Genomic DNA, 26,031 nt, shown 5'->3' with positions numbered 1-26,031 from the left:
CTGAGGGAGTGCTGCACTGTCGGAGGGTCAGTACTGAGGGAGTGGGCACTGTCAGAGGGTGAATGGGTATTTTCGGAGAGTAGGTTTTCAGTACATCAATGATAAGATTCCGATCTTGACCCCGACAGTTTCTAATCCTCTCCCCCACAGGTACACACTCTGAATCCCACCTTCTGACCAAGGAGGGTGAATGGGTATTTTCGGAGAGTAGGTTTTCAGTACATCAATGATAAGATTCCGATCTTGACCCCGACAGTTTCTAATCCTCTCCCCCACAGGTACACACTCTGAATCCCACCTTCTGACCAATAACCACTCGGCCCATCGCTGAGGAAGGGATCTTGCTGTGCGGAGTGACAGCTCCCCGGCGGTTACCTGAGCGCCTGCCCTCATTCCCCTGTAACTCTGAGGCCGAGGGCTGTGCCTGCAGGCACCGAGCTCTGGGAGCGGGGCTCGAAGTGAGGCGACGCGATGTCTAGGCCCGCGTTGCTATGGTTACCTTGGCGCCCTCGGAGTCCGACTCCGCCATGACGCCAACCTGGCGCGCCTGCGCATGCTCCACCTCCGGACCCGCCCACCCCCACCAACAAGTACAAAAGCCGCCAAGAGAAGACCAAGGTGCCAGCTCCCACTCTGGCCCTCCCGCTGCACCGCTCCCTGCAGCGGATAAAGTTATCTACAGCTGTACACTGCCGTAATTGTTCGCACAAGTAGATACGTTCAGTTTTAACTTCACTGATCAATGTAACTTTCGCTGCTGTTTATGGGAAATTGCAGTGTGTGAATTAACTGTTTAGTTTCACTCATTTTCATAGTGACCACAGGTGATTTTAGAGAATTGTATAATCCATGAGGGGCATGGATGGAGTAAATAGCCAAGGTCTTTTCTCCAGGATAGGAGACTCTGGAAGTAGAGGGCTAGAGAATGACATACCAGAGGAAATGGGGGAGGCTGGCACAATTACAGCATTTAAAAGGCACCTGATATATGGAGAGGAAGAGTTTAGAGGGATATGGGCCAAATGGGACTAGATTAATGTAGAATATCTGGTTGGCAGAGACAGGTCAGATTAAAGGGTCTGCTTCTGTACTCTACCTCTCTTGAGACTCTCTGACCCAAAGCATTAACTGCCTTCCCTCCACAGAGGCTGCCAGACTGCCTGAACTTCTCTCGCAATTTTGGTTTTTGTTGCACAGGTTCTTAATTGGCTGTAATATACTATAGGTGGCCTGAAGTATTGAAAGTGCTATATTAATGCAAATTTCTCAACGTTCCTAGGAAAGAGTGGTTAATATCCATGTGAGAATAAATGCCTCTGCCGGTGGCACAGTGGTTAGCACTGCTGCCTCACAGTGCCAGGGACCCAGGTTCGATCCCACCCTCGGGCAACTGTCTGTGTGGAGTTTGCACGTTCTCCGTGTCTGCGTGGGCTTCCTCCCACACTCCAAAGATATGCAAGTCAGGTGCATTGGCCATGCTAAATTACCCATAATGTTAGGCACATTAGTCAGGGGTAAATGGGTCTGGGTGGGTTTCTCTTTCAGAGGTTCAATGTGGACTGGTTGGGCCAAAGGGCCTGTTTCCACACTGTAGGGAATCTAATTTGTGCAATCATGAGGGTAGGATCTTCTGGAGAGGTTGGGTGTTTCATCAGCTGCTCGGAATGCTGGACTGGAATCTTAAAGCAAGGCACACTGACACCAATGGGGGACATAGTGGTCATAATTACTGAGTTGTAATCCAGAGGCCGAGCTCTGGAGTACAGGTTCAAATCTTACCTCTGAGAAGGACACTGCTTGTCACTGGCCACTCAGGTGTTTCCTTCTCAGTGGTGGAAATTGAATAAAGATTTGTACATCTGTTGTCTTTCACTGTGTCTCACACCTGCACACACACACAACATTGGTGCTGGGGAAAATACAAGCACTACCGCAATTAGGCGGTAGTGCAGGGGTTTTAAATAAAATCCCTCTGGCAACATAGAATAGTGGCTAAAATACAGATTTTAATTACTCTGAAAAGTCTGTCCAAATTAGTTGAATGCTTTTATTCATCATTATTATTATTTTGATTGCAGGACTACTATGAAAGTTAACAAGTTCCGAATTATGGGTAGACATGCTCAAGTCAGTTTTTGGTACCACCAATGCATTTTTGTAACTGTGTGACTGTAGTGCTTTCAGTTTATTTAAACAGAGGATATAAATCTTAGCCTACACTTGGTCAAACCAGAGATCAAATGCACGGATTTCCTCAGTGTGATCAGTGATATTTAACCTTAGGTATCCTGTATCTAAAACAACTGAGAGGTGACATTACAAACTTTTCATTTGCGTGCATTTAACAATAAAGGCTATTCTATTGAAGGGTCACAAGATCTGAAATATTAACTTTTTTTCTCTCCACAGATGTTGCCAGGCTGGTGAGTTTTTCCAGCAATTTATTTTTGTTGCTGTATCTCTCATCTCCTCCAGTTGTGCAATAACTCCACCTCGACTCAGGCTTCTTGATCATCCCTACTTTCATTACATGGCTATGCCTGCAGCTGCACATTGCCCAAGCTCTGAAATTCCCTCCCCAAAACACCCACTGCTCCTCTCAAGTACCCCAAGAACAAGCCTTTGGCCACCACTCCTAAGATTTCCTAATGTAGTTTGTTCTCAAATTTTTTTTCCTCATAACATTCCTATGCAGCACCCTGGGACGTTTTTATAAATACAACTCTGTGACTGGATTTTTCATACAGATAACTAAGAATCTCAATTCAATTACTGCTGTATTCTTTATTCACATTTCCAAATTCTGAAGTTTTTTTTTAAGTTTTGTGCGGGTACAATGTATTAAAAACAGAGACATGCATAGACCAGGATAATAGCAGAAAATACAAGAATTGGATGTAAGTGTGTCACAAATAAATCAGGAAGGATCCTGATGGGGAAGATATGAAAGTAAGAAGGAAGTGGTACATTTCACAATGCTGCGAGGTCAGAGACACACTAGAAAACATGTGAAGCTGAATCACAAGAGAGCTAAACTGCTTTGGCAGAGTCATACAGAACACAATCATCACAGTTGCACCCTCCTCTCTGCTGCCAAAATAATGATGGCCAACATCAAGCACTTTAAGTCAGGTGATTGGAGGAGAAAACATTATTCATGCTTCCCAGTACTGCGAGGAGGTATCTCCTACATTAGGCGCTGTGGTTCTATTTCATTGGCAGAGTCATTGATTGAAGGGGATGGATTTAATGCAGAGGAGTTTGGTGCAATCATTAGAGTCATGATTTGTAGGATTTTCTCCAGTGTTCTGGTCAACGGCCAGGGAAGAGGAGAAGCATTTCACAGAACTGTCACTAATGAGTATTTATTTGGTGGTACCCCATGAGGTAAAACCTCAAACTGAGATAATCTAACATTAGCCAATTGACAGTTCAGCTGCATACCACCCGGAACATCCCTGATGCATAAGTGATGCACTCCTCCTTTATGGATCTTACTGGATTTGTGACCCAGTATCACTCTGTACATGGCAATGTGTACTCCGAAATCACTTTCAACTTAAAGTTAATGGAGCCAGCCTTCTCCCAATATGGAGCTGGAGGGATTGGTCTTTCTCCAGTCAATAGTAACATAGTATCAGGGCCCTCAGTGGTTAAATCCATGGTCAATGCTTATTGAGAGTCACATTCAATTAAATGTGGTTTCAGTGATTCACATCAAACACACAGACTCATCACTGAAGTCTCTGTCACTGAGTCATGATTATAGGTGTTCAACATGAGTTTTTAAAAAGTGTTGGATAAAGGTGCAGGTATTGGTTTGTGTCCTTAAGATGTTCTCTTTGTGTGTATCAACAAGTCCCTCTGGAGTCCCACATCAAGGTTTGCAGTGCCTGCTCTCCCAGGGAGAGGGTCTGTGATTAGTGTCAGTTTATTGAAGACCCCACGGCCGAAGTAATCTGCAATGACTGAGAATCCATCCTTTGAACACTTCAGCTGGAGACAAATAAATAGAGGGCATCAGAAGGAACAGGCAAAAAAAAACAGGTTAGTAATACAGTACAATCAGTACCCTACGTAATACAGTACAATCAGTACCCTATGTTCGGGGGAAATACCAGGCTTTAAATGAAGGATGAACAATCTGAGGTGCAGACCCAAGTCAGCCAATCTCCACAGGCAGCACATTAATGACCAATGACCCGGCAGGCATGTACACGTAGTATATGAATGCACGGGTAGGGTGTGTGTGTGTGTGCGCGTGTGTCTTGGGGGGGGGGGTTTGCGTATGTGCTTGTAAACCCTATCCGTGCATGCAAAAACTTCGCACACACGCCTGCCAAGTCATTGGTCATTAACGTGCTGACTGTGGAGATTGGCTGACTTGTGTGGGGGGTTTGCGTGTGTGGGGGGTTTGCATGTGTGTGAGTGGAGAGCTTTGCATGTGTCTGTGTGGGGGGTGATTTGCTTGTGTGTCTATGAGGCGGGGGGGGGGGAGGTTGCATGTATATGTCTGTGTGGAAATCACTAACCACTGTTTCCTGCACAAGCTGGATATAAGGAGACACATTGTTAGGACCAACCGTCATGGACCTCACGATTAAGTTGTTTGTCAAATCCATGAGAGTCCTGTTGTTCCCCTGAGCCCCTCATATGTGATGTTTACCTGATGTTGGAACTTGTCGTGAAGATCCAGCTTCTGTTCCTGGGCATGGATCATGTCCATTACTTTCCGGTTTTCAGGCATGCAGGTTGGACATTCCGAATCATGCTCTGCATAACTCTCAAAGCAGTGTTGGTGGAAGGAGTGGCCACACAGGAAGTGGACAGAGGGCAGTTCCAGGGGACTGTTACACATGCTGCACTTGGGTTTCTGAAAGATCTTTGCACTGACAACAAACAATAATCTGATAACTCCAGCATTCCAGGCAGAGCACAGAATATTACTGATTTCAAGACAGATGCCTGGAACAGGCTCTCACAATTAACAATGCATCAGTTCAGGAGCGCGAGGGAACAGAAGTGAAAATAATAAAAAACTAGCATCAGAAAGCACGAGCTTTCACATTAACAACTGGGGAAAGGATCTTTCCTCTCAGCACACAATTACACCAAGCTCAAGATGAGTTTCTGCTTCTTGGAGATGGGGTTGCTGAAATCTATCTCTTCTGTGGCCCAGAGACAGAGTTACATGACTCCGAAGCACTTGGAAAATGAACACAACAAAACAATACGCAGACAAGCATTAAAATTATGAACAAAAATAAGTTGTGCAAAACACCAACACGTTTGAGTTGTCTCAATTGTGCTGGACATTAGGGGCTTGAATTATAAGTGCAACCTATGAGATGCAGTCAGAGACCACCCCATCCCCCCACTACCACAGTAATGCAGCAAAGCAGCATTTTGGCTGCTTTACGCTCATTTACCTGCTTTTTAGTTCTTCAATCTCCTCCTGGATTTTCTTGGTTTCTTCGCGATATTGTTTGATCCTTCGCTCATCTTCAGCAATGTGGTCACTTTCTTGCTGTAGCTTATTAATGAGATAATCCTTAATGACTGAGAGTGTGGCTGTTGAGTTGTGAGCCAGTGTCTGTACAACTGCAAAGGTGGGAGGAGGGGAAAGGAGAGATACATGGAAAGTCTCAGATTTATGAATCTGTGCTTAATGGAACAGCAGAATCTCCAACAGCTTTTAGAAGGTAAGTTTCTTTTTAATTCGTTCATGGGATGAGGGCGTCACTGGCCAAGCAGCATTTATTGCCTATTCCTAATTGCCCAGAGGGCAGTTATGAGCCAGCCACATTGCTGTGGGTCTGGAGTCACTACTACAGACCAGGTAAGGATAGCAAGCTTCTTTCCCTAAAGGATGTTAGTGAACCAGACAGGTTTTTCTGATATTCAGTGATAGTTGGTCATCATTAGACTGCGGATGACGGATTTTTGTTTTATTGAATTAGAATTCCACCATCTGATGTGGCAGGATTTGAACACGTGTCCCCAAAACATTACCTGGGTCTCTAGATTAACAGTCCAGCAATAATACCACTGTACCATCACCACCCCCTGGTTGTAAGAGACATTTGTTTGTAATGTCAAAGACCCGAGAGAGAGTGCAATAGGTCGAATGGCCTTCTTCGGGACAACTCTGAGAAGACCATTTTCTTAGCACCTGATTAAATGTGACCAGGCTGTGCAGTAATGTGCACCATTCCTCCCCAGAACTCAGATTTCTTTTGCTTGCCAACTGTACAACCATGCTATACTCCCACCATTTACAATCTGGTCATTGTAAAGCATGGAAGACAATTACTCCAACAGGAGGCCCACATATCAAAGGTTTTAAAGAAACCTTTACAATATCATAAAGTGATCTAGTGTCTGGCAGTGGTCAGCTCTCAAAGGAAAGTCTTGTTGAACAGAATTTCATATTTTTGTCATGCGTGTTTCTGTTGCTGTAATACAGTGTTGATCAATTCACTGACCATATGCAGGAAACTGGGAAATCAGATGTAATGAACTCGGTCCAAATTAGTAAAATGTAATAAACACCATTGCTGATCATGTGACCTTGATGTATTGTCACATGGTGTGTGGATGTGACCTTTAATCTTTGTTGAGAGAAGCCGCAGGAGAGGAAGCGGTCTTTCATCTCCTTGGTTACTGAAATGTTTGTTAAATTAATTTAGTCAGAGAGGACTCTCAGTGTGTATACATGTACACATAGCATCTGAGGCTTTGCTACTAAACTCTGTGCTAGTTACTCTGTGGCTACATTTTCTATTATGCAATGCTGCAGGAGCCAACAGTTTCTGCAGTGATGATACAACTGACTGCTTTTCACATGTCAGATTGACAGGGGAGGGGCAGGGATCATGGTTTGCCACCCACAGAACAAAATGGATAGTCTGAGACTACCCAGTGAGGAGACTCAGTCTTACCCAGCAGGGGAGGCATCAGGTTGTTCCTGTCGATGTACCTCAGCACACTGCTGATGTATTCCTTACAATCCTCCTCCTTCCGTGCAAAGTATCCAAGTGCTTGTTCCCAGAGGCAGGCCTCTTGCTCCCCGTACCGCTCACATGTCTCGATCACCTTGGCATACTCATCGTTTTGCATATGATAATGCATTATCTGCTGGTATCTGAGGGAAAGCATCCACAACTTGGAACAGAGGTGAGACACAGACAAGACCCTCTCCTCCCCACCTCTCCTCATCAGCGACCTTACTACAGAAACAAAGATTCATGTTTATATAACATCTGTCACAGGCTCACGACCACAGTGTTTTATATAACATCTATCACAGGTTCATGACCACAGTGTTTTATATAACATCTGTCACCGTCTCAGGGCCAGTGTTTTATATAACATTTGTCACAGTCTCACGCCCACAGTGTATTATATCACATCTGTCACAGTCTCAGGGCCAGTGTTTTATATAACATCTGTCACAGGCTCACGACCACAGTGTTTTATATAACATCTGTTGCAGGCTCAGGGCCAGTGTTTTATATAACATCTGTCACAGGCTCAGGGCCAGTGTTTTATATAACATGTCACAGGCTCACGACCACAGTGTTTTATATAACATCTGTCACAGGCTCAGGGCCCGTGTTTTATATAACATCTGTCACAGGCTCAGGGCCCGTGTTTTATATAACATCTGTCACAGACTCAGGGCCAGTGTTTTATTACCAATTAACCAACTGTCTTTGAAGTGCTGTTATTGTTGTAATGTAGGAAACCCAGCAGCCAATTTCAGCACAGCAAGATCCCAAAAAACAGCAAGTTGGCGATGACTAGTCTTTTGTTGAAACGTTGATTGAGGGATAAATATTGGTCAGGACACTGGGCACAACTTCTGTGCTCTCTTAAACAGTGCCAGGGGATCTTTTACATCTACCCAAGAGTGCAGTCTTGGACAATGCAACACTCCAGGAATATTGAGACTGAAAGAATGTCAGGCTAGATTTTATGTTCAAATCTTTCCAAAGGGACATGAACCCTGACCTCCTCATGCAGAGAGGGTGGTGCTGCCCACAGTCACAGGGCTGATCCCAAGAACCCACACATCAGGGAATATCTCTGTCCAAGAGATTTGTGAAATCCTGCATGGCCTCACCTCAACCTCTGGTAGGTACAACCTTCCGTACTGGTTCACCCCTTCCCACAAAATCTGACCGTCTGCCTTCTCACTGGACCATGCCTTCAGCTGCCTGCTCTACTAAGCTTTGGAATTCGTTTCTTAAAACTCTCCAGCTCTAACTTTCTCTGCTCCCTTACAACAGTCCTTAAAAGTCTTTGACCAGGACCTTACTCATCATAACATCTTTTTTGGCTTGGTGTCAATTTTCATCAGGTTCTGATCCTATAGGATAAATTACATTGAAAGGTGCTTTTTAGACACAAACTGTTGCGTTCAAAACCTGTACAGCTGAGCTCTGGTACTCATTAAGAATTCCACCAGTTTGGCTATATTTCCTAATTCCATCAAAAATGGAGCTTTTCTCAAAAGTGACTGGTGAATCCATTTCCTCCTGCGCTTACATAGATTTTAAATTTGTGCTGAGGCTGCCTGGTGCAGTGTTCTGCTCCAGTGATGGCTCAAATCCTGATTTCCTTGTTTGTTGTTTCTCTGCAAATGAAGCCAATTCAAATGTCTGCTCTCTGTCAGCCTCTGACCAGCTGTAAATTATAAAACACAAAGGCACCATTGTTCCAGTCCTGGGTGAGAATATCACAGCATTTCCGAAATACAAGTGATCTCATTCTGCACTCACAGTCGGCCCTGCTCATACAGGTACAACACTCCGTCTTTGAAATTGTGCATTTGGCACAGCACCAACGCCTTGTCAAAGACAGCTTTAAATAAACCACTCTTCAACAGACTCATCGCATCTTCCTGCAGTCGCTTCTTCACCTGATTGGGAAATGTAACAGAAATAACCATTTAATACACAGCAGGAGGAATGCTGAACTGCAATTCAGTAATTTCTAATAACAGACTGGAAGCATAAAGACCTCAGACTGTCCCTCCAGACCCACCATCCCTGGGCTGGATTTGAAGTGATATTGGTCATGTTAAAATGCTGGATAATATTCTACATTTCTGGATGACACCAAATGTTGGTGGTCTGGGATGGATAGAGTGGTCAATACAAAGGATGAGCGCAATAAATAACATAAGCAAACATTAATTAACTTGCAGAATTATGTTACAAGTAGCAGCAAGTGTTAATATAGACAATTTATTCTTTAATGGGATGTGAGCATTGCTGGCTGGGCTAGCATTTATTGTTGCCCTGAAGAAGATGGTGCCTTCTTGAACCGCTGTTGTTATTGTGATGTGGGTTTCATCAAAATGCTTTTAGGAAGGGACTCCGGGATTCTGACCCAGCAAAAGTGAAGGAATAGTTTTATTACTCCAAGTCAGGGTGGTATGTGGATTTGAGAGACACTTGTAGGCAGAGTTATTCCCATGTGTTTGCTACGTTGCCATTCTGGATGGCTGAGGCCACCAGTTTGGAAGTGAGGTTTTAATTTTTTTTCAAAATGCACAATCTAAATTATATGAAGCAGCAAAGGGAACTGGGAGCTCAATACATAAATAACTAAAGATAATGACAGATAATAAGGCCATAATAAAAGCAAAATTTGTACATGTGGGAATTGAGAAGTAGAGAAGCTAGTTCATATCAAATCTTGGTTAGGCCATACTTAGAATACTACATAGAGTTTATTTAAAAAAAAGATAATGGAGGACATGCAATACAGATTTATAAGATGATACAAAACTGAGAGATAGCGATCAGGAAAGCTGCTTCTCTTCACCCGAGAGAAGGACACAGAGGGATTGGGAGTGAGTTTTTCTCTACAATTATAAATGGGTTTGATAAAGTAATGCAGGGAATGTTTCCAAAACTTGAGGCCACCAATTTAAGATAGTCACCAAGAAATCAAAATTCAGTTGAATCCTCTTTATCCAGGTTAACAGTGAACTGGCTGCCATTGCCCTGAGGTGAAATGCAGAGTTACACTTAACAGGAAGCTGAAGTAAAAGTGAGTTATATTGTTGCAGTGAATGAGGAGGACACTATGGCACTAAATGGCAGGACACAAAGAAGCTTTAGCTGAACAGAGGGATTTCGAGATACTTCGAATCCCTATCGTATGGAAACAGACCATTTAGCGCAATAAAACCACACCAACTCTTCCTGAAGAGCATCCTATCCCCCTACTCTATCCCTGTAACCATACATTTGCCATTGGTAATTTAGCATGGCCAATCCATTTAACCTACACATCTTTGACAGGAAGAAACCGGAACACCCAGAAGAAACCCACGCAGACATGGGGAGAACATGTAAATTCCACACAGACCATTACCCGAGGGTGGAATTGAACACCGATCCCTGGCAGTGTGAGGCAGCAGTGCTAACCACTGAGCCACCGTGCCACCCTTCTCCAAAGATCCCCGAAGGCAGAAGGCAGTTTATTCGGGAAGTCAAGGCAGTATACTGGACATTTGCCTTTATCAGTTGTGGTATAAGAGTGGGAAAGTTATGTTGAAGTTGTATAGAATTTTGGTCAGGTCACAGCTGGATTACCAGGGGTTGGAGGGGAGTGTGTGTGACACCTGATTGAAGTGTGTAAGATTATGAAGGGCATGGACAGGGTGGATAATAAAAAGCAGCTGTTCCCCTCAATTGAAGGATAATAATGAGGGGCCATAATATTAACCTAAAGGTTAGGAATTTAAAGGGAATTTGAGGGTAGTGGGAATCTGGAATACACAGTCTGGGAGGGAGGTTGAGGCAGGAAACCTCACAAACTTTAAAAAAATACTTGGATGGACACGAAGTATCATAACACTCGAGGCTGTTGGCCGAGTGCTGCCAAATGGGACTTGCACTAATTTTTGTTGGTGTAAACTCAATGGGCTCAAGGGACTGTTCTGTACTGTCTTCTGGAAATGTTAGGAGGTTTCACATAGAGCACATGTTGGTACAGAATAGCTGAATGGGGCAAGTGCCGTTTTTCTATGCACAACATTTGATATAACTCTATGTCATCGAGCCATTAGTAAATGCAGAAAATTTCTAAGAGCATCGTGGCGCACAAATGTATATGGGAATCTTCCCAATAAATTTGGAATATCACTGAAGCCCCAGCAAGGGTAGTGTGATAAAAATGGGAACCTGCACAGCAGCGAAAATGCTTAAGCTGGGACGAGGTGATTTGCTGGAGCAGGATAAAAAACACACTAAACCCACATCCCCGCACTAAACTGGAGAAAGAGGAGGAGATTGTCTATACTGGGGAAAATCCCATCAGCGCACATCAGGTAAAAGACAAACAGTTCAAACCTGAACATCCTCCTCATGGGCCCAGTCCTGCAGCCTGAGTTCGAGCAGAGTATCGTACACACCCTGTGGGGAGTTCGCCTGAACCTGGATCATATGCTCCAAGAAATTCTTCAGCTCCCGTGGGTTGTTGGCAAAGATTGAAATAAACTCCTCAGAGTTTGCCTAAAATGAGAAAACACAAGCCAAAAACGAAGAATGTCAATCCTGAGGGAGGAGATTCACCAGAATGTTGGACTTCAGATATGTGAAAAGACTGATGAAGCTGGAGCACAGAAAATTAAGCAGAGTATTTTTTTTTAGATTAGATTACTTACAGGGTCAGGTGAATTGGTTATGCTAAATTGCCCGTAGTGTTAGGTATAGGGGTAAATGTAGAGGTATGGGTGGGTTGTGCTTCCGCGGGTCGGTGTGGACTTGTTGGGCCGAGGGGCCTGTTTCCACACTGTAATCTAATCTAATCTAATCTAATCTAATTTACTCCTGCACCTAACACTACGGGCAATTTAGCATGGCCAATTCACCTGACCTGCACATTTTTGGACTGTGGGAGGAAACCCACGCAGACACGGGGAGAATGTGCAAACTCCACACAGTCAGCCGCCTGAGGCGGGAATTGAACCCGGGTCTCTGGCGCTGTGAGGCAGCAGTGCTAACCACTGTGCCACCATGCCGCCCACAGTATTGATAGTAGATTTTCGAAGGATAAGAGGTTTGACTGAGTAAATGAGAAACTAGTTTCAGTGATGGCACGGGCAACAACCAAGGAGAGAAAAGGGTTTTTAATAAGTGCATTGAGAGTATCATCATCTGGAATGAGCTGTCTGAAGCAGCAAGTTCAATAATGGGTTCAGATAAACAGCTGAAAATTCACAGGGTTCAGGGGAAAGGCATGGATGGGGGAGCGGGGGCGCTTTGGAACTGAAACAACTCTTTTATGAAGATAGCACACGCATAATGGGTGACAGAGCCTCCTTCTGTGGTGCACTTAACGACAGAAAGGGAAAGGGCTTCATCCGTACCTTATTCTTGTTTCTTCCTGCAGATTCTGTCTCTGCTGGTAGCTCTCCGCTGGCTCTGTAATCTGTACACAGGATTTTCAGCAGCTCAGTGGTCTCATCTGGAGCATGGTGCATGAGTGTCTTGCCATAATTCTTCATGTTCCTCTCTGCCTGGTCAAAGGGCAGCTTCCCAATGTAGCACAGGGCTTCCTGGTAGTTCTGTGAAGAGGAAACAATTCCAAGAGCCAAAGGTCTGCAATAGGGGCTCAGAGGGAAAATAAATAAAACCAGGATTTCGGAATCACGGATAGAACCTCTTCGTCTGAAACTGTCAGATATGGTGGTGAATCAGTTTTAGACTCAAGGGATGATGATGAATCAGACAATACGTATGGGGAGGTGGAGAATCTGGTGAGAAGACAATGGAAGGATAATGTGGGGTAGCTCTACCTAATGTGCCCAAGTTATCACCCAATCCCACGTGTGTGTCATAACAAAGCTCAATGTTTTGAGTGAGAGATGGGAGGGGGCTGATGGAGTGGAGCACATGATATCTTCAGGTACAATTAAACAGTCAACTCCATAACTATCAAATGGCAAATTCACCTGCTATTAGTTACACACCAACTTTTAATTGGTTAATCTTCCAAGCAGTGGAATGGAGATACTGCAATATTTGATGACAAAAATACGTGAATGGAGAGAATCAGGTGACAGGATGTAGAAAACAGGATTCAGGACAATGTGAGAAATCGAATGGGGCAGATATGACCAGCGTGTAGATAGCAGCAGCAGTACAATCTCCAATCCCTTTTGTACTTCAGCATGAGGAGCAGTGTGTGATTACTGAGGAAGGAGCAGCTGGACATGGATATAGCTACCTTGATATCCTCGAGCTGGATCTTGAGGTACCACTCGTGGTGAGAGTGTTTATCAGCCAGATAGACAGCATGTCTGTAATAACCTGCCTGACGCAGCACCTTGATTGCAGTTTCAACATCAAAGTGGACCTCATTATCACTGGTCTGGGATGAAAGGGAATAATAAACTAGTCAATACGCAAAAGTCAAATCTTACAATGAACTGCTGCCCAATCTACTTCACTGATATTTACAACTAAAAAACCCTGCATTTCTGTGACACCATTGAGAAGCTGTACCTGCCTACAGGACCCCCACCCCAACTCCTCCTCTTTAAACCACTGGAATCTTAAATCAGCTCATCTCAAGCTGTCAGGAGATATTGTTAACAGTACTCTTCAGCTGCCCTGCATGTAAACTATGGCATTATTAATGTTTCACATGATTGATGACTGTATTTGCCCCATTGACTGTGAAGTATCCTATCAAATGTGTACTTCTAACATCTGAGGGAAACCATGCCCGGAAATATTTGAGCGGGCAAAATGACTGCATTAGTTAAACACAAACCATTTCAGGCAGGTGACTGCTTCACACCCAGTGGTCAGTGTTCACCGAGAGTTTCCAGCTGAGGACACTGAATGAATCTTACTGCTACAAAAGGTCAACGTGCTATTTATGTTTCCTCACTACTAAAGAGTCAGCTGATTCTGTACTGAGCACTACAGTTCATGGGAAGGAGAGAGTCAGAACACATTGACTTTACTTTGATGAACTCCTCAAGTTTGGAGCTGTCTTTCAGTTTCGTGTAACAGTTGAGTAGAAGCGTTGTGTGGTCCTCATTGGCCAGTGACTGACGGTGCAGGGCCTGAAGATATGCTGTCAGGTTGTGGATCCGCTGCGCATCCAGAAACTTCCGTATCACATATGATGGCTCCAGCTTCCCGATGGTGCTGTGGACAGCAAGGAGGAAGAGGTTTACTGCCGTAATAAAACAAACCCAGCATGCTGCATTCGCCTGACTGTGTGACATGTTCCTCAGTCTGGACAGCAGGGACAGGGGACAGGTGGTGTTCGAGATCTTGGTTGACATGGCAAGAGGGGCGGGAGCCGGGAATTCTAACTCACCAGGAACTGCAAGAATTAAAGAAATAGACAGAGATTCCTACCAGAAAGTATATATTTTTTCTTTATTCTTTCATGGATGTGGGTGTGTTTACAATTTCCTGGATCCTAGGAAAGGTGAGGAAAACAAACTGACAGTGTACTCTGAAGCATGTGAATGTGTGCATAGGAAATTGCAAATGAATAACTCAGCAGCTGGCAACAACTCAAATATTAGGCAAGGTGGAAAGGAGGAAATTGGTGGTGTTTGCATGTACTCTGTTACTTTTGCTTTTAAAACTATTTTTTTTCCTCGCAGATATACGGGTCACTGACTGGGCCAGCACTTGTTGGCCATCCCGAATTTCCCCCTGACTGACTGGCTCATTCAGCTATTGCAGAGGGCAGTTAAGAGTTGCCTGCATTGTTGTGGGTCTGGAATCACATGCAGACCAAGCTGGGTAAGGGACAGCAGATTTCCTTTCCTAGGGGACATCAGTGAACTAGATTGTCATGATCAGCAATATATGATCATTTCCAAATATTATTAATGGAATTTACAATTAACCAGCTTGCCAGTGTGGGATATAAATCCTGTTCAATTTAAGCCTGGGCCGATGGGGTACGAGCCCAGTGACAAAAACCATGATGCAGCTTCTCCCATTAAATTGGATGCAACTTTGGTTATGGCTCACCATGAAGATGGGGCAGGGAGTTTGGGGGAGAGGGGTGAAGAGAGGGTGTGTGGTGGGCAGTTGGTGGGGGAGGCAATCATGTCTCCCACAGACTCTGCCTTCTGAAGGGCAGCAGTTCACGATGGGTTATGTTCCACGCCAACGCTGGTCTTCAGCTGAGATACAACAGCTCACGGAAACAGGTTCTTTTCAATGTCTGACAAACCAAATAGAGTCATACAGAGGTAGAGCACGAAAACAGACCTTTCAGTCCAACTCGTCCATGCCGTCCAAACATCCCAACCCAAATACAGCCCCACCTGCCAACACTTGGCCCATATCCCTGTAAAACCTTCCTATTCATATACCCATCCAAATGCCTTTTAAATTGTACCAGCCTCCACCATTTCCTCTGGCAGCTCATCCCCTACACCCTCTGCGTGAAAAAGTTGCCCCTTGGGTCTCTTTTATATAGTCATAGAGATGTACAGATGGAAACAGACCGTTCGGTCCAACCCGTCCATGCCGACCAGATATCCCAACCCAAACTAGTCCCACTTGCCAGCATCCGGCCCATATCCCTTCAAACCCTTCCTATTCATATGCCCATTCAAATGCCTTTTAAATGTTGCAATTGTACCAGCCTCCATCACTTCCTCTGGCAGCTCATTCCATACACGTACCACCTTCTGCGTGAAAAAAAGTTACCCCTTAGATATCTTGCCCCTCTCACCCTAAACCTTTGCCCTCTAGTTCTAGACTCCCCCACCCCAGGGAAAAGACTTTGTCTACTTATCCTATCCATGCCCCTCATGATTTTATAAACCTCCAAAAGGTCACCCCTCACCCTCCGACGCTCCAGGGAAAACAGCCCCAACCACTCTCTATTGCTCAATTCTTCTAACCCTTGTAAATCTTTTCTGAACCCTTTCAAGTTTCATAATATCCTTCCGAAAGGAAGGAGACCAGAATTGCATGCAATATTGAAAAGTGGCTAACCAATGTCCTGGACAGCCGCAACATGACCTCCCAATTCCTGGACTCAATACTCTGACCAATACGTCATCATTGGACAGGCAAATGGACGTACATGGAATGGTGCACGTGGGATGGGCTTCAGATTAGTATGACAGGGTGGTGCAACATCGAGGGCCAAAGGGCCTGTACTGCGCTGTAATGTTCTATGTCTATGTCTAAAGGAAAGCATACCAAACACCTGCTTCACCATCCCATCCATCTGTGACTCTACTTTCAAGGAGCTATGAACCTGCACTCCAAGGTCTCTTTGCTCAGCAACACTCCCCAGGACCTTACCATTAAGTGTATAAGTCATATTCTGATTTGCTTTTCCAAAATGCAGCACCTCACATTTATCTAAATTAAACCCCATCTGCCATTCCTCAGCCCAATGGGCCATCTGATCAAGATCCCATTGTAATGTGAGGTAACCATCTTCGCTGTCCACTACACCTCCAATTTTGGTGTCATCTGCAAACTTACAAACTATACCTCTTATGCTCACATCCAAATCATTTATATGAATGACAAAGAGTAGTGGAGCCAGCACCGATCCTTATGGCACTCCACTGGTCACAGGCTTCCAGTCTGAAAAATAGCCTTCCACCACCACCCTCTGTCTTCTACCTTTGTCCCAGTTCTTATATCCAAATGGCGAGTTCTCCCTGAATTCCATGAGTTCTAACCTTGCTAACTAGTCTCCCATGAGGAACCTTGTTGAACGCCTTACTAAAGTCCATATAGATCACGTCCACCTCGCTGCCCTTTTCAATCCGCTTTGTTACTTCAAAAAACTCATCAAGCTTGAGAGACATGATTTCCCACGCACAAAGCCATATTGACTATCCCTAATCAGTCCTTGCCTTTCCAAATACACGTACATCCTGTCCCTCAGGATTCCCTCCAACAACTTGCCCACCACCGACATCAGGCTCACTGGTCTATAATTCCCTGGCTTGACCCTATTCTTAAATAGTGGCACAACTTTAGTCAACGTTCAGTCTTCCGGCACCTCACCTGTGACTATCGATGATACAAATATCTCAGCAAGGAGCCCAGCAATCACTCCCCTAGCTTCCCACAGAATTCTAGGGTACACCTGATCAGGTTCTGGGGATTTATACACCTTTGTGCGTTTCAAGACATCCAGCATTTCCTCCTCTGTAATATGGACATTTTTCAAGATGTCATCATTTATTTCCCTACATTCTATATATTCCATGTCCTTTTCCACAGTAAATACTGATGCAAAATACTCGTTTAGTAGTTCCCCCATCTCCTGCAGCTCCACACAAAGGCCGCCTTGCTGATCTTTGAGGGGCCCTATTCTTTCCCGCGTCACTCTTTTGTCCTTAATGTATTTGTCAAAACCCTTTGGATTTTCCTTAACGGTATTTGCCAAAGCTATCTCATGTCCCCTTTTTTGCCCTCCTGATTTCCCTCTTAAGTATACTCCTACTGCCTTGAAACTCTTCTAAGGATTCAGTCGATCTATCCCTGTCTTTGCCTGACATATGCTTCCTTCTTTTTCTAAACCAAACCCTCAATTTCTTTAGTCATCCAGCATTCCCTACACTTACCAACCTTTCCTTTCACCCTAACAGGAATATACTGTCTCTAGACTCTCAGTAGCTCATTTCTGAAGGCTTCCCATTTTCCAGCTGTCCCTTTACTTGTGAACATCTGCCTCCAATCAGCTTTTGAAACTTCTTGCCTAATAACGTCAAAATTAGCCTTTCTCCAATTTAGAACTTCAACTTTTAGATCTGGTCTATCCTTTTCCATCACTATTTTAAAACGAATAGAATTATGGTCACTGGCCTCAAAGCGCTCCCCCACTGACACCTCAGTCACCTGCCCTGCCTTATTTCCCAAGAGTAGGTCAAGTTTTGCACCTTCTCTTGCAGGTACATCCACATACTGAATCAGAAAAATTTCTGAACATACTTAACAAACTCCTCTCCATTTAAACCCTTAACACTATGGCAGTCCATGTTTGGAAAGTTAAAATCCCCTACCATAACCAACCTATTATTCTTACAGATAAGAGATCTCCTTACAAATTTGTTTCTCAATTTCCCTCTGACTATTAGGGGGTCTATAATCCAATCCCAATAAAGTGATCTTCTCTTTCTTACTTCTTAGTTCCACCCAAATAACTTCCCTGGATGTATTTCCATGAATATCCTCCCTCAGTACAGCTGTAATGCTCTCCCTTATCAAAAACGCCACTCCCCCTCCTCTCTTGCCTCTCTTTCTGTCCTTCCTGTAGCATTTGTATCCTGGAACATTAAACTGTCAGTCCTGTCCATCCCTGAGCCATGTTTCTGTAATTGCTATGATATCCCAGTCCCATGTTCCTAACCATGCACTGAGTTCATCTGCCTTCCCTGTTAGGCCCCTTGCATTGAAATAAATGCAGTTTAACTTATCAGTCCTACCTGTTCTCTGTTTTGTCCCTGTCTGACTCACTCCCTTTCCCAACTGTACCAGTCTCAGATTGATCTCTTTCCTCACTATTTGCCTGGGATATCCGCCCCTTACTAGTTTAAATCCTCCCAAGCGGCTCTAGCAAATCTCCCTGCCAGTATATATTAGTCCCCTTCCAATTCAGGTGCAATCTGTCCTTCTTGAACAGGTCACTTCTACCTCAGAAAAGATTCCAATGATCCAAAAATGTGAATCCTTCTCCCATACATCAGCTCCTTAGACATGCATTCATCTGCTCTATCTTCGTATTTCTACCCTGTACTGGCAGCAATCCAAATATTACTACTCTCGAGGACCTCCTTTTTAAATTTCTGCTTAACTTTCTATATTTCCCCTTCAGAATCTCATCCTTTCCTCTTCCTATGTCACTGGTTCCAATGTGGACAATGATCCTTTGCTGGCCCCTATCCCCGTTGAGAACATTCTGCACCCTCTCTGATGCATCCTTGATCCTGGCACCAGGGAGGCAACACACCATTCTGATTTTTCTCTGCTGGCCACAGAAATGTCTGTCTGTGCCTCGGACGAGAGAGTCCCCTAACACAATTGATCTCTTGGAACCCGACATACCCCTCATTGCATTAGTGCCAGAAACTTGGCTGTTCTCTATTGTCACTCTCCCTCCACCCACTGTTTCCAATCTGGGTCTACACATACCGGATATATTGCTGTATGGCACCGTCATGATCCCCTTTCACATACAGGTGGTCACCGTACTGTCGGAAGATATCTGCCAGTCCGTCGTTATCTAAATGGTGACTCTTCGCCAAATTGATGGCCATAACAAACAGGTTCTTTTTAAATAACATCTGGCAAATAGGAAACACATCACATCAGCAAAATCTCATATTTCTATAGCACCTTTTAACCTCTAAAGGAACACTTCACAGAACGGAATCTGACACTGAGCCACAGCAAGTACAATTAGGACAGTGAGATTTGAGAAGATTTATAGCTCAGGTTGAGGTTCTAGATTTAGATTTGCTCGCTGAGCTGGAAGGTTCATTTTCAGACGTTTGGTCACTATACTAGGTAACATCATCTGAGCGCCTCCGGTGAAGTATTGGTGTTAGTGATCCGCTTTCTATTTATTTGTTTAGGTTTCCTTGGGTTGGTGATACCATTTCCTATGTTGGTGATGTCATTTCCTGTTCTTTTTCTCAGGTAAATGGGATCCAAGTCAATGAGTTTGTTGATAGAATTCCGGTTGGATTGCCATGCTTCTAGAAATTCTCGTGCGTGTCTCTGTTTGGCTTGTCCGTGGATGGGTGTATTGTCCCAGTTAAAGTAGTATCCTTCCTCATCTGTGTGCAAGGATACTAGTGATAGCGGGTCATGTCTTTTTGTGGTTAGTTGATGTTCATGCATCCTGGTGGCTAGTTTTCTGCCTGTTTGTCCAATGTAGTGTTTGTTACACTTCTTGTACGGTATTTTGTAAATGACATTAGTTTTGCTTGTTGTCTGTATAAGGTCTTTCAAGTTCATTAGCTGCTGCTTTAGTGTGTTAGTGGGTTTGTGGGCTACCATGATGCCAAGAGGTCTGAGTAGTCTGGCAGTCATTTCCGAGAGGTCTTTGATGTAGGGAAAGTAGCTAAGGTTTCTGGAAGCGTTTTGTCTGCTTGTTTGGGTTTGTTGCTGTGAAATCTGTTATCAGGGTTCTTAGCAGAGGCAGTAGTGCAGAGACTCAAACAAACAGCTTTGCCAACCATCCAACCCAAACTTTGGGTCTGATATGTGGATGACACCTTTGTCATCACGAAACGAAAAAAATTAATAGGAAACCTTCAAGACCATCAATAATACCCATACTGGCATAAAGTTCACAAAAGAGGAGGAAAACAACAAACTGCCATTCCTAGATGTCACAGTAGAGTGAACAGCTAATGGGGAACTTTAAACCAGCATCAACACAAAAACAAGACATACGGACCAAATATTGAACTACAGAAGCAATCATCCCAACATCCATAAATGAAGCTGCATTAGAACATTATTTCAACGAACCACCACGCACTGCAGCACAGAGGAACTAGGCAGAGCAGAGGAAAATCACCTATACAGTGTATTCAAAAAGAATGGGTACCTAATGAACACAGCCCACCGACTTCTGAGCAACAAACCCAAACAAGCAGACAAAAACACGTCCAGAAACCCTAACCACTCTTCCCTACATCAAAGACATCTCCGAAATGAATGCCAGACTACTCAGACCTCTTGGCATCATGGTAGCCCACAAACCCACCAACACACTAGAACAGCAGCTAATGAACTTGAGACCCTATACAGACAACAAGCAAAAGTAATGTCATTTACAAAATACCTTGCAAGAAGTGTAACAACACTACATTGAACAAACAGGCAGAAAACTAGCCACCAGGATGCCTGAACATCAACTAGCCACAAAACGACATAACCCTCTCTCACTAGTATCCTTGCAAACAGACGAGGAGGGACACTATTTCGACTGGGACAATACATCCATCCTAGGACAAGCCAAACAGAGACATGCACAAGAATTCCTAGAAACATGGCATTCCAATCGGAACTCTATCAACAAACTCATCGTGATAGACCCCATTTATCACCCCGTGAGAAAAAGAACAGGAAATGACATCACCACAAAATGACCACCAACCAAAGGAAACCTAAACACAATATAAAGTGGATCACTAACACCAGCGCTTCGCTGGAGGCTCATTGATGAGGTTACTTAGTATGGTGATGAAAGATCTGAAAACAAACCTTCCAGCTCAGCGAGCAAACTTACATCCAGAACAAATTTCAAGTAAGTAATAAGTTTGATTAGAAGCCACCTCTTTGAAAGGGTGCCTTGGAGGATGAGAGAGGTGAAGAGGTAGTGAGATTTAGGGAGGGAGTTACCATCACCAAAGACAGAACAACAAAAAGTGGGAAGACATGAGAAGCCAGAGGAGTTTATAAAATCATGAGGGGCATAGATAGGGTAAATAGATAGGGTCTTTTCCCTGGGGAGGGGCAGCCCAGAACTAGAGGGCTTAGGTTTAGAGTGAGGGGGGAAAAATTTAAAAGGGACCTAAGGGGCAAGTATTTCACGCAGAGGATGGTGCGTGTATGGAATGAGCTGCCAGAGGAAGTGGTGGAGGCTGGTACAATTATAACATTTAAAAGGCATTTGGATGGATATATGAATAGGAAGGGTGTAGAGGGTTACGGGCCAAATGCTGGCAAATGAGATTAGATTAGGTCAGGATATCTGGTCGGCATGGGCGAGTTGGACCGAAGTGTCTGATTCCATGCTGGATATCTCTGAGTCGATCAGTGCTGGGATCTCGAGTGGATTATGGAGTCCACCATTCAGCTCTTGCAGCCTGTTTCACAGTTCAATACATACATGGCTATCATCTACTTCAGCTTCACTTTCCCATTGAGTTCTGTATCACTGGGTGTGAAGTTGCTAAAAACAGAACTTTTTCTTAATATGCAGAACTTCTAAATGTTGGTATTCAAACAGGCTTTGGTGTAGTCGTATGAGGAACACAGAGTGAGTATGCAGGTGCAGTGTACAATTAGAAAAGCAAACTTCATTTATTGGAAGCAGACTGAAGTACCGTAATAAAGAACTGCTATAATTGCACAGGGTTTTGGTGAGACCACAACAGGAATACTGCATGCAGTTTTGATCTCTGTATTTAAGGAAGTATATAATTGCACTGGAGGCAGTACAGCAAAAGTTCACTAGATTGGATAAGGGAGCGAAAAAATGTTTAGAATCCCGACAGTGTGGAAACAGGCCCTTTGGCCCAACAAGTCAATACCGGCCCTTTGAAGAGTAACCAACCAGACCTATTCCCCTACCCTATATTTACGCCTGACCAATGCACCTAACCTGCGCATCCCTGAACACTACGGGCAATTTAGCATGGCCAATTCACATAACCTGCACATCTTTGGATTGTGGGAGGAAACCAGAGCACTCAGAGAAACTCCATGCAGACACGGAGAGAATGTGTAAACTACACAGTCGCCCAAGGCTGGAATCGAACCTGGCTCCCTGGCGCTGAGCCACCGTGCCATCCTAATTAGGTCTATGTTCTATGGATTTTAGAAGAATGAGAAATGATTTCATTGCAACATACAAGATTCTGAAGGGGCTCAACAGAATGGATGGTAATAGGTTGTTTCTGCTGATTGGAGAATCAGGAAGACAGGGATACAGTCTCAGGATAAAGGGTCAATCATTTACAAAGGAAATAAAGAGAAATTTCTTCACTCAGGATTGTGAATTTTTGGAATTTCCTACTCCAGACAGTTATGGATGATTCATCATGAATTTATTTAAGGCTGAGATTGACCGAATTTTGATCTGAGAGAGAAACAAGGGATATGGGAGAGGGTGGGAAAGTGGACTTAAAACCCATTATCGTACTGAATGATGTAACAAGCTCAATGTGCTGAATGGGCACTTGTTCCTGCTTCTTGTGATTTCCTCGAGTCCAATAATCTATTTTTCTCTGTATAGAATCTGCTCAATGAGTGGACACCCAGTAGAGAGAAAATTCAGAAATCTGAAATGCAAAGAGACTTGGGAGTTCTAGTCCAGGATTCTCTCAAGGAAAACGCAGGTTGAATCAGTAGTTAGGAAGGCAAATGCAATTATGGCTTTTTTTTGACAGACAACTTGAATATAAAAGACCGCATTTAAAGTATTGTGAGTTTTGGGCCCTACATCTCAGGCAGAATGTATTGGCTCTGGAACGTGTTCAAAGGAGGTTCAGGAAAATGGTCCCAGGAATGAAAAGCTTAACATGAGGAACGTTTGATGTCTCTGGATCTATACTCGATGGAGTTTAGAAGGATGAGGGAGATCTAGTTGGAACATGCAGAAGACTGAATGGCCTGGACAGAGTGGGTGTGGGAAGATGTTTCCATTGGTATGAAAGTCTAGGACCTGAGGGCAGAGCCTTAGAGTAAAGGGAAGACCTTTTCGAACAGAGATAAAGAGAAACTTCTTCAGCCAGAGAGTGGGGGATCTATAGAATTCACTGCCACAGAAGGCTGTGGAGGCCAGGTCATTGAGTATACCTCAGATGGAGATAGGTTCTTCAATGTCAAGGGGATTAAGGGTTACAGGGAGAAAGGGGTTGAGAAACTTATCCTAGCCATGATTGAATGGCAGAGCAAACTCGATGAGCTGAATGGCCTAATTTCTGCTCCTATGTCTTATGATCCACAGATATCTATAGTAGAGAATTTCAAACCTGACAAGAGAAATTTCTCATTTGACTCTGCTCTTGTGGTACAGTGGTAGTGCCCCAACCCTTGGCCAGAAGCTCTAAGCTAAAGTCCAACTGTCCCAGATGTGGCACACCATGTCTGAACATGTTGATTAAAAATATCTACCAGACCTGCCTGTTAATCTGGTGTATCACATACAAGACATCAAAATCCTTCTTCCTATCAAAATAAATACTTATTCATTCATCGGATATGGGCACTGCTAGCTCAGCCAGCATTTATTGCCTATCCCTAATTGCCCCAAGGGCAGTAGAGTCAACTACATCATGAGGCACATGTAGACCAGACCTGGTAAAGATGGCAGATTTCCTTCTCTGATTTTATTTAAAATGTTGAATTCAAATTCCATCATCTTCCATGGTGAGATTGAACCCATTAACTTGAGCTTCTGGATTACAGTCCAGTGACATTTCCCCCACTTATACTTCCATTTCCGGTCCACTCACTGAACCTGTCCATAACATTTCACAGACTCTCCTCGCTTGTCTCACGAGCAAATCATTGTCTCACAAGCAAATCACGAGAAATAAAGATACTGCGAATCATCTGCATTGGATATTCCACAAGCTTCCACTTGGTGTGAAAATGCTGCAGGACCTGAGCTCCCTCCACTGTCACAAGGAAGTTACTGAATTACAACGTAACCATACAGACCACATGGGATTTACAAAGAGAACAAGTCAATCATCTGGCTTCAGCTGTCATTCTTATCCAGGACTTGTGATTTTTTCATCCTATTCAACATTCCACACCCAAAACTAATCGACTCTATTGCTTACCACTCAATCAAATGCTTTTATTTTAACTTTGAAAAAAATCCTCAATTTTACAACAAAAATGTGCATTTATGTCACAGTTTCTTTATGTTAAAGAATATACATATATAACCATTACTAAGCAGCAGGAGATTCTGGGTGAGCCCAAGCTGAATCCTTGCTCTGAGATTCAGGTTAAATTTTTCACGTTTGAAAGAAATGAAGTCACTTCCATCTAGTTTGGTGATTGTCACAGGAAGTTGCTGAAAAAAATGCATATTTCCATGAGTATAGCTTCCATGGACATAGTGCAATGTTTTACTTTAGTGTAATGGGGGGAGTTTATGCAAGTTAATTAACAAGGACAAGGAGACAATGGCAGAGTGAGAATTGCACCAGTTCAGTCGTCTAGATGCTCAGGCTAAGGTGTCCTAGGGACATGGGTTCAAGTGCAACTACAGCAAATGGTGAAATGTGAATTCAATAAAAAATGCAGAACAAAAAAGCTAGTCTAATTGTGACGGTGTAACAAATGTCATTGTTCTTTCAGTCCGCTAATGTTTTTTAGGAGAAGGAAATCTCCTGTCCTTCCCTTGTCTGACCTACATGTGCCCACAACAGGGTGGGGTACTCTTAATAACTAGTGCAACTAATGCCAACAACATCCACATTCTGCAAATGAATTTTAAAAATTAACTGTGCAAACAGCAATGATTCAACATGTCTAGGACCTTTCAGAGATGAAAGAGAAACTGGACTTGATTTGTTTGGGAAGCCTTTTGAATCTTTTCATCTCAGTATCTAACTCCCTCTCCTCCCACTATGTCTGAATGAAAGATGGCACTTCTGACAGTGCAGTACCTGGTCAAATGCTGTGCCCATCATCTGTCTAGATCAGAAAGTCACATGCTGAAGTAGCCTCAGATCTCATAAGGTTATCATTATTTCTGGGATAGGATCTACAGCCGTTTATTTCTCATGCCCAATTGCAAAAGGTGGTGGTTGTTGTGGTTCTGTTCGCCGAGCTGGAAGTTTTTGTTGCAAACGTTTCGTCCCCTGGCTAGGCGACATCATCAGTGCTTGGGAGCCTCCTGCGAAGCGCTTCTTTGATGTTTCCTCCGGTGTTTATAGTGGTCTGTCCCTGCCGCTTCCGGTTGTCAGTTTCAGCTGTCCGCTGTAGTGGTTGGTATATTGGGTCCAGGTCGATGTGTTTGTTGATGGAGTTTGTGGATGAATGCCATGCCTCTAGGAATTCCCTGGCTGTTCTCTGTCTGGCTTGCCCTATGATAGTAGTGTTGTCCCAAGTCAAATTCATGTTGCTTGTTGTCTGCATGTGTGGCTACTAAGATAGCTGGTCGTGTCGTTTCGTGGCTAGTTGATATTCATGTATGCGGATTGCTAGCTGTCTTCCTGTTTGTCCTATATAGTGTTTAGTGCAGTCCTTGCATGGGATTTTGTACACTACATTAGTTTTGCTCATGTTGGGTACC

The 26,031-nt window shown here is 43.8% G+C and overlaps 1 protein-coding gene across 1 annotated transcript in view; it reads right to left on the bottom strand.

Moving 5' to 3' along the window:
- Positions 1–2,881: 2,881 nt before the first annotated feature.
- Positions 2,882–26,031, bottom strand: part of vps11 (VPS11 core subunit of CORVET and HOPS complexes) — a 40,432-nt gene continuing 17,282 nt past the window's right edge. The window contains exons 6-15 of the mRNA XM_043677072.1: positions 19,170–19,321; positions 13,994–14,180; positions 13,249–13,392; positions 12,389–12,586; positions 11,370–11,531; positions 8,784–8,923; positions 6,942–7,144; positions 5,430–5,601; positions 4,667–4,889; positions 2,882–3,996 (exon numbers count right to left, since the gene is read on the bottom strand). Coding sequence (XP_043533007.1) covers positions 3,829–3,996; positions 4,667–4,889; positions 5,430–5,601; positions 6,942–7,144; positions 8,784–8,923; positions 11,370–11,531; positions 12,389–12,586; positions 13,249–13,392; positions 13,994–14,180; positions 19,170–19,321 — 1,749 coding nt within the window. The 3' untranslated portion in view covers positions 2,882–3,828. The remainder of the gene's footprint in view (positions 3,997–4,666; positions 4,890–5,429; positions 5,602–6,941; positions 7,145–8,783; positions 8,924–11,369; positions 11,532–12,388; positions 12,587–13,248; positions 13,393–13,993; positions 14,181–19,169; positions 19,322–26,031) is intronic.

Source organism: Chiloscyllium plagiosum, chromosome 36 (assembly GCF_004010195.1).
Source record: "Chiloscyllium plagiosum isolate BGI_BamShark_2017 chromosome 36, ASM401019v2, whole genome shotgun sequence".
Lineage (NCBI taxonomy): Eukaryota > Metazoa > Chordata > Chondrichthyes > Orectolobiformes > Hemiscylliidae > Chiloscyllium > Chiloscyllium plagiosum.
Note: the sequence above shows the minus strand (reverse complement) of the source record. Positions and strands in the feature narration are given on the sequence as shown.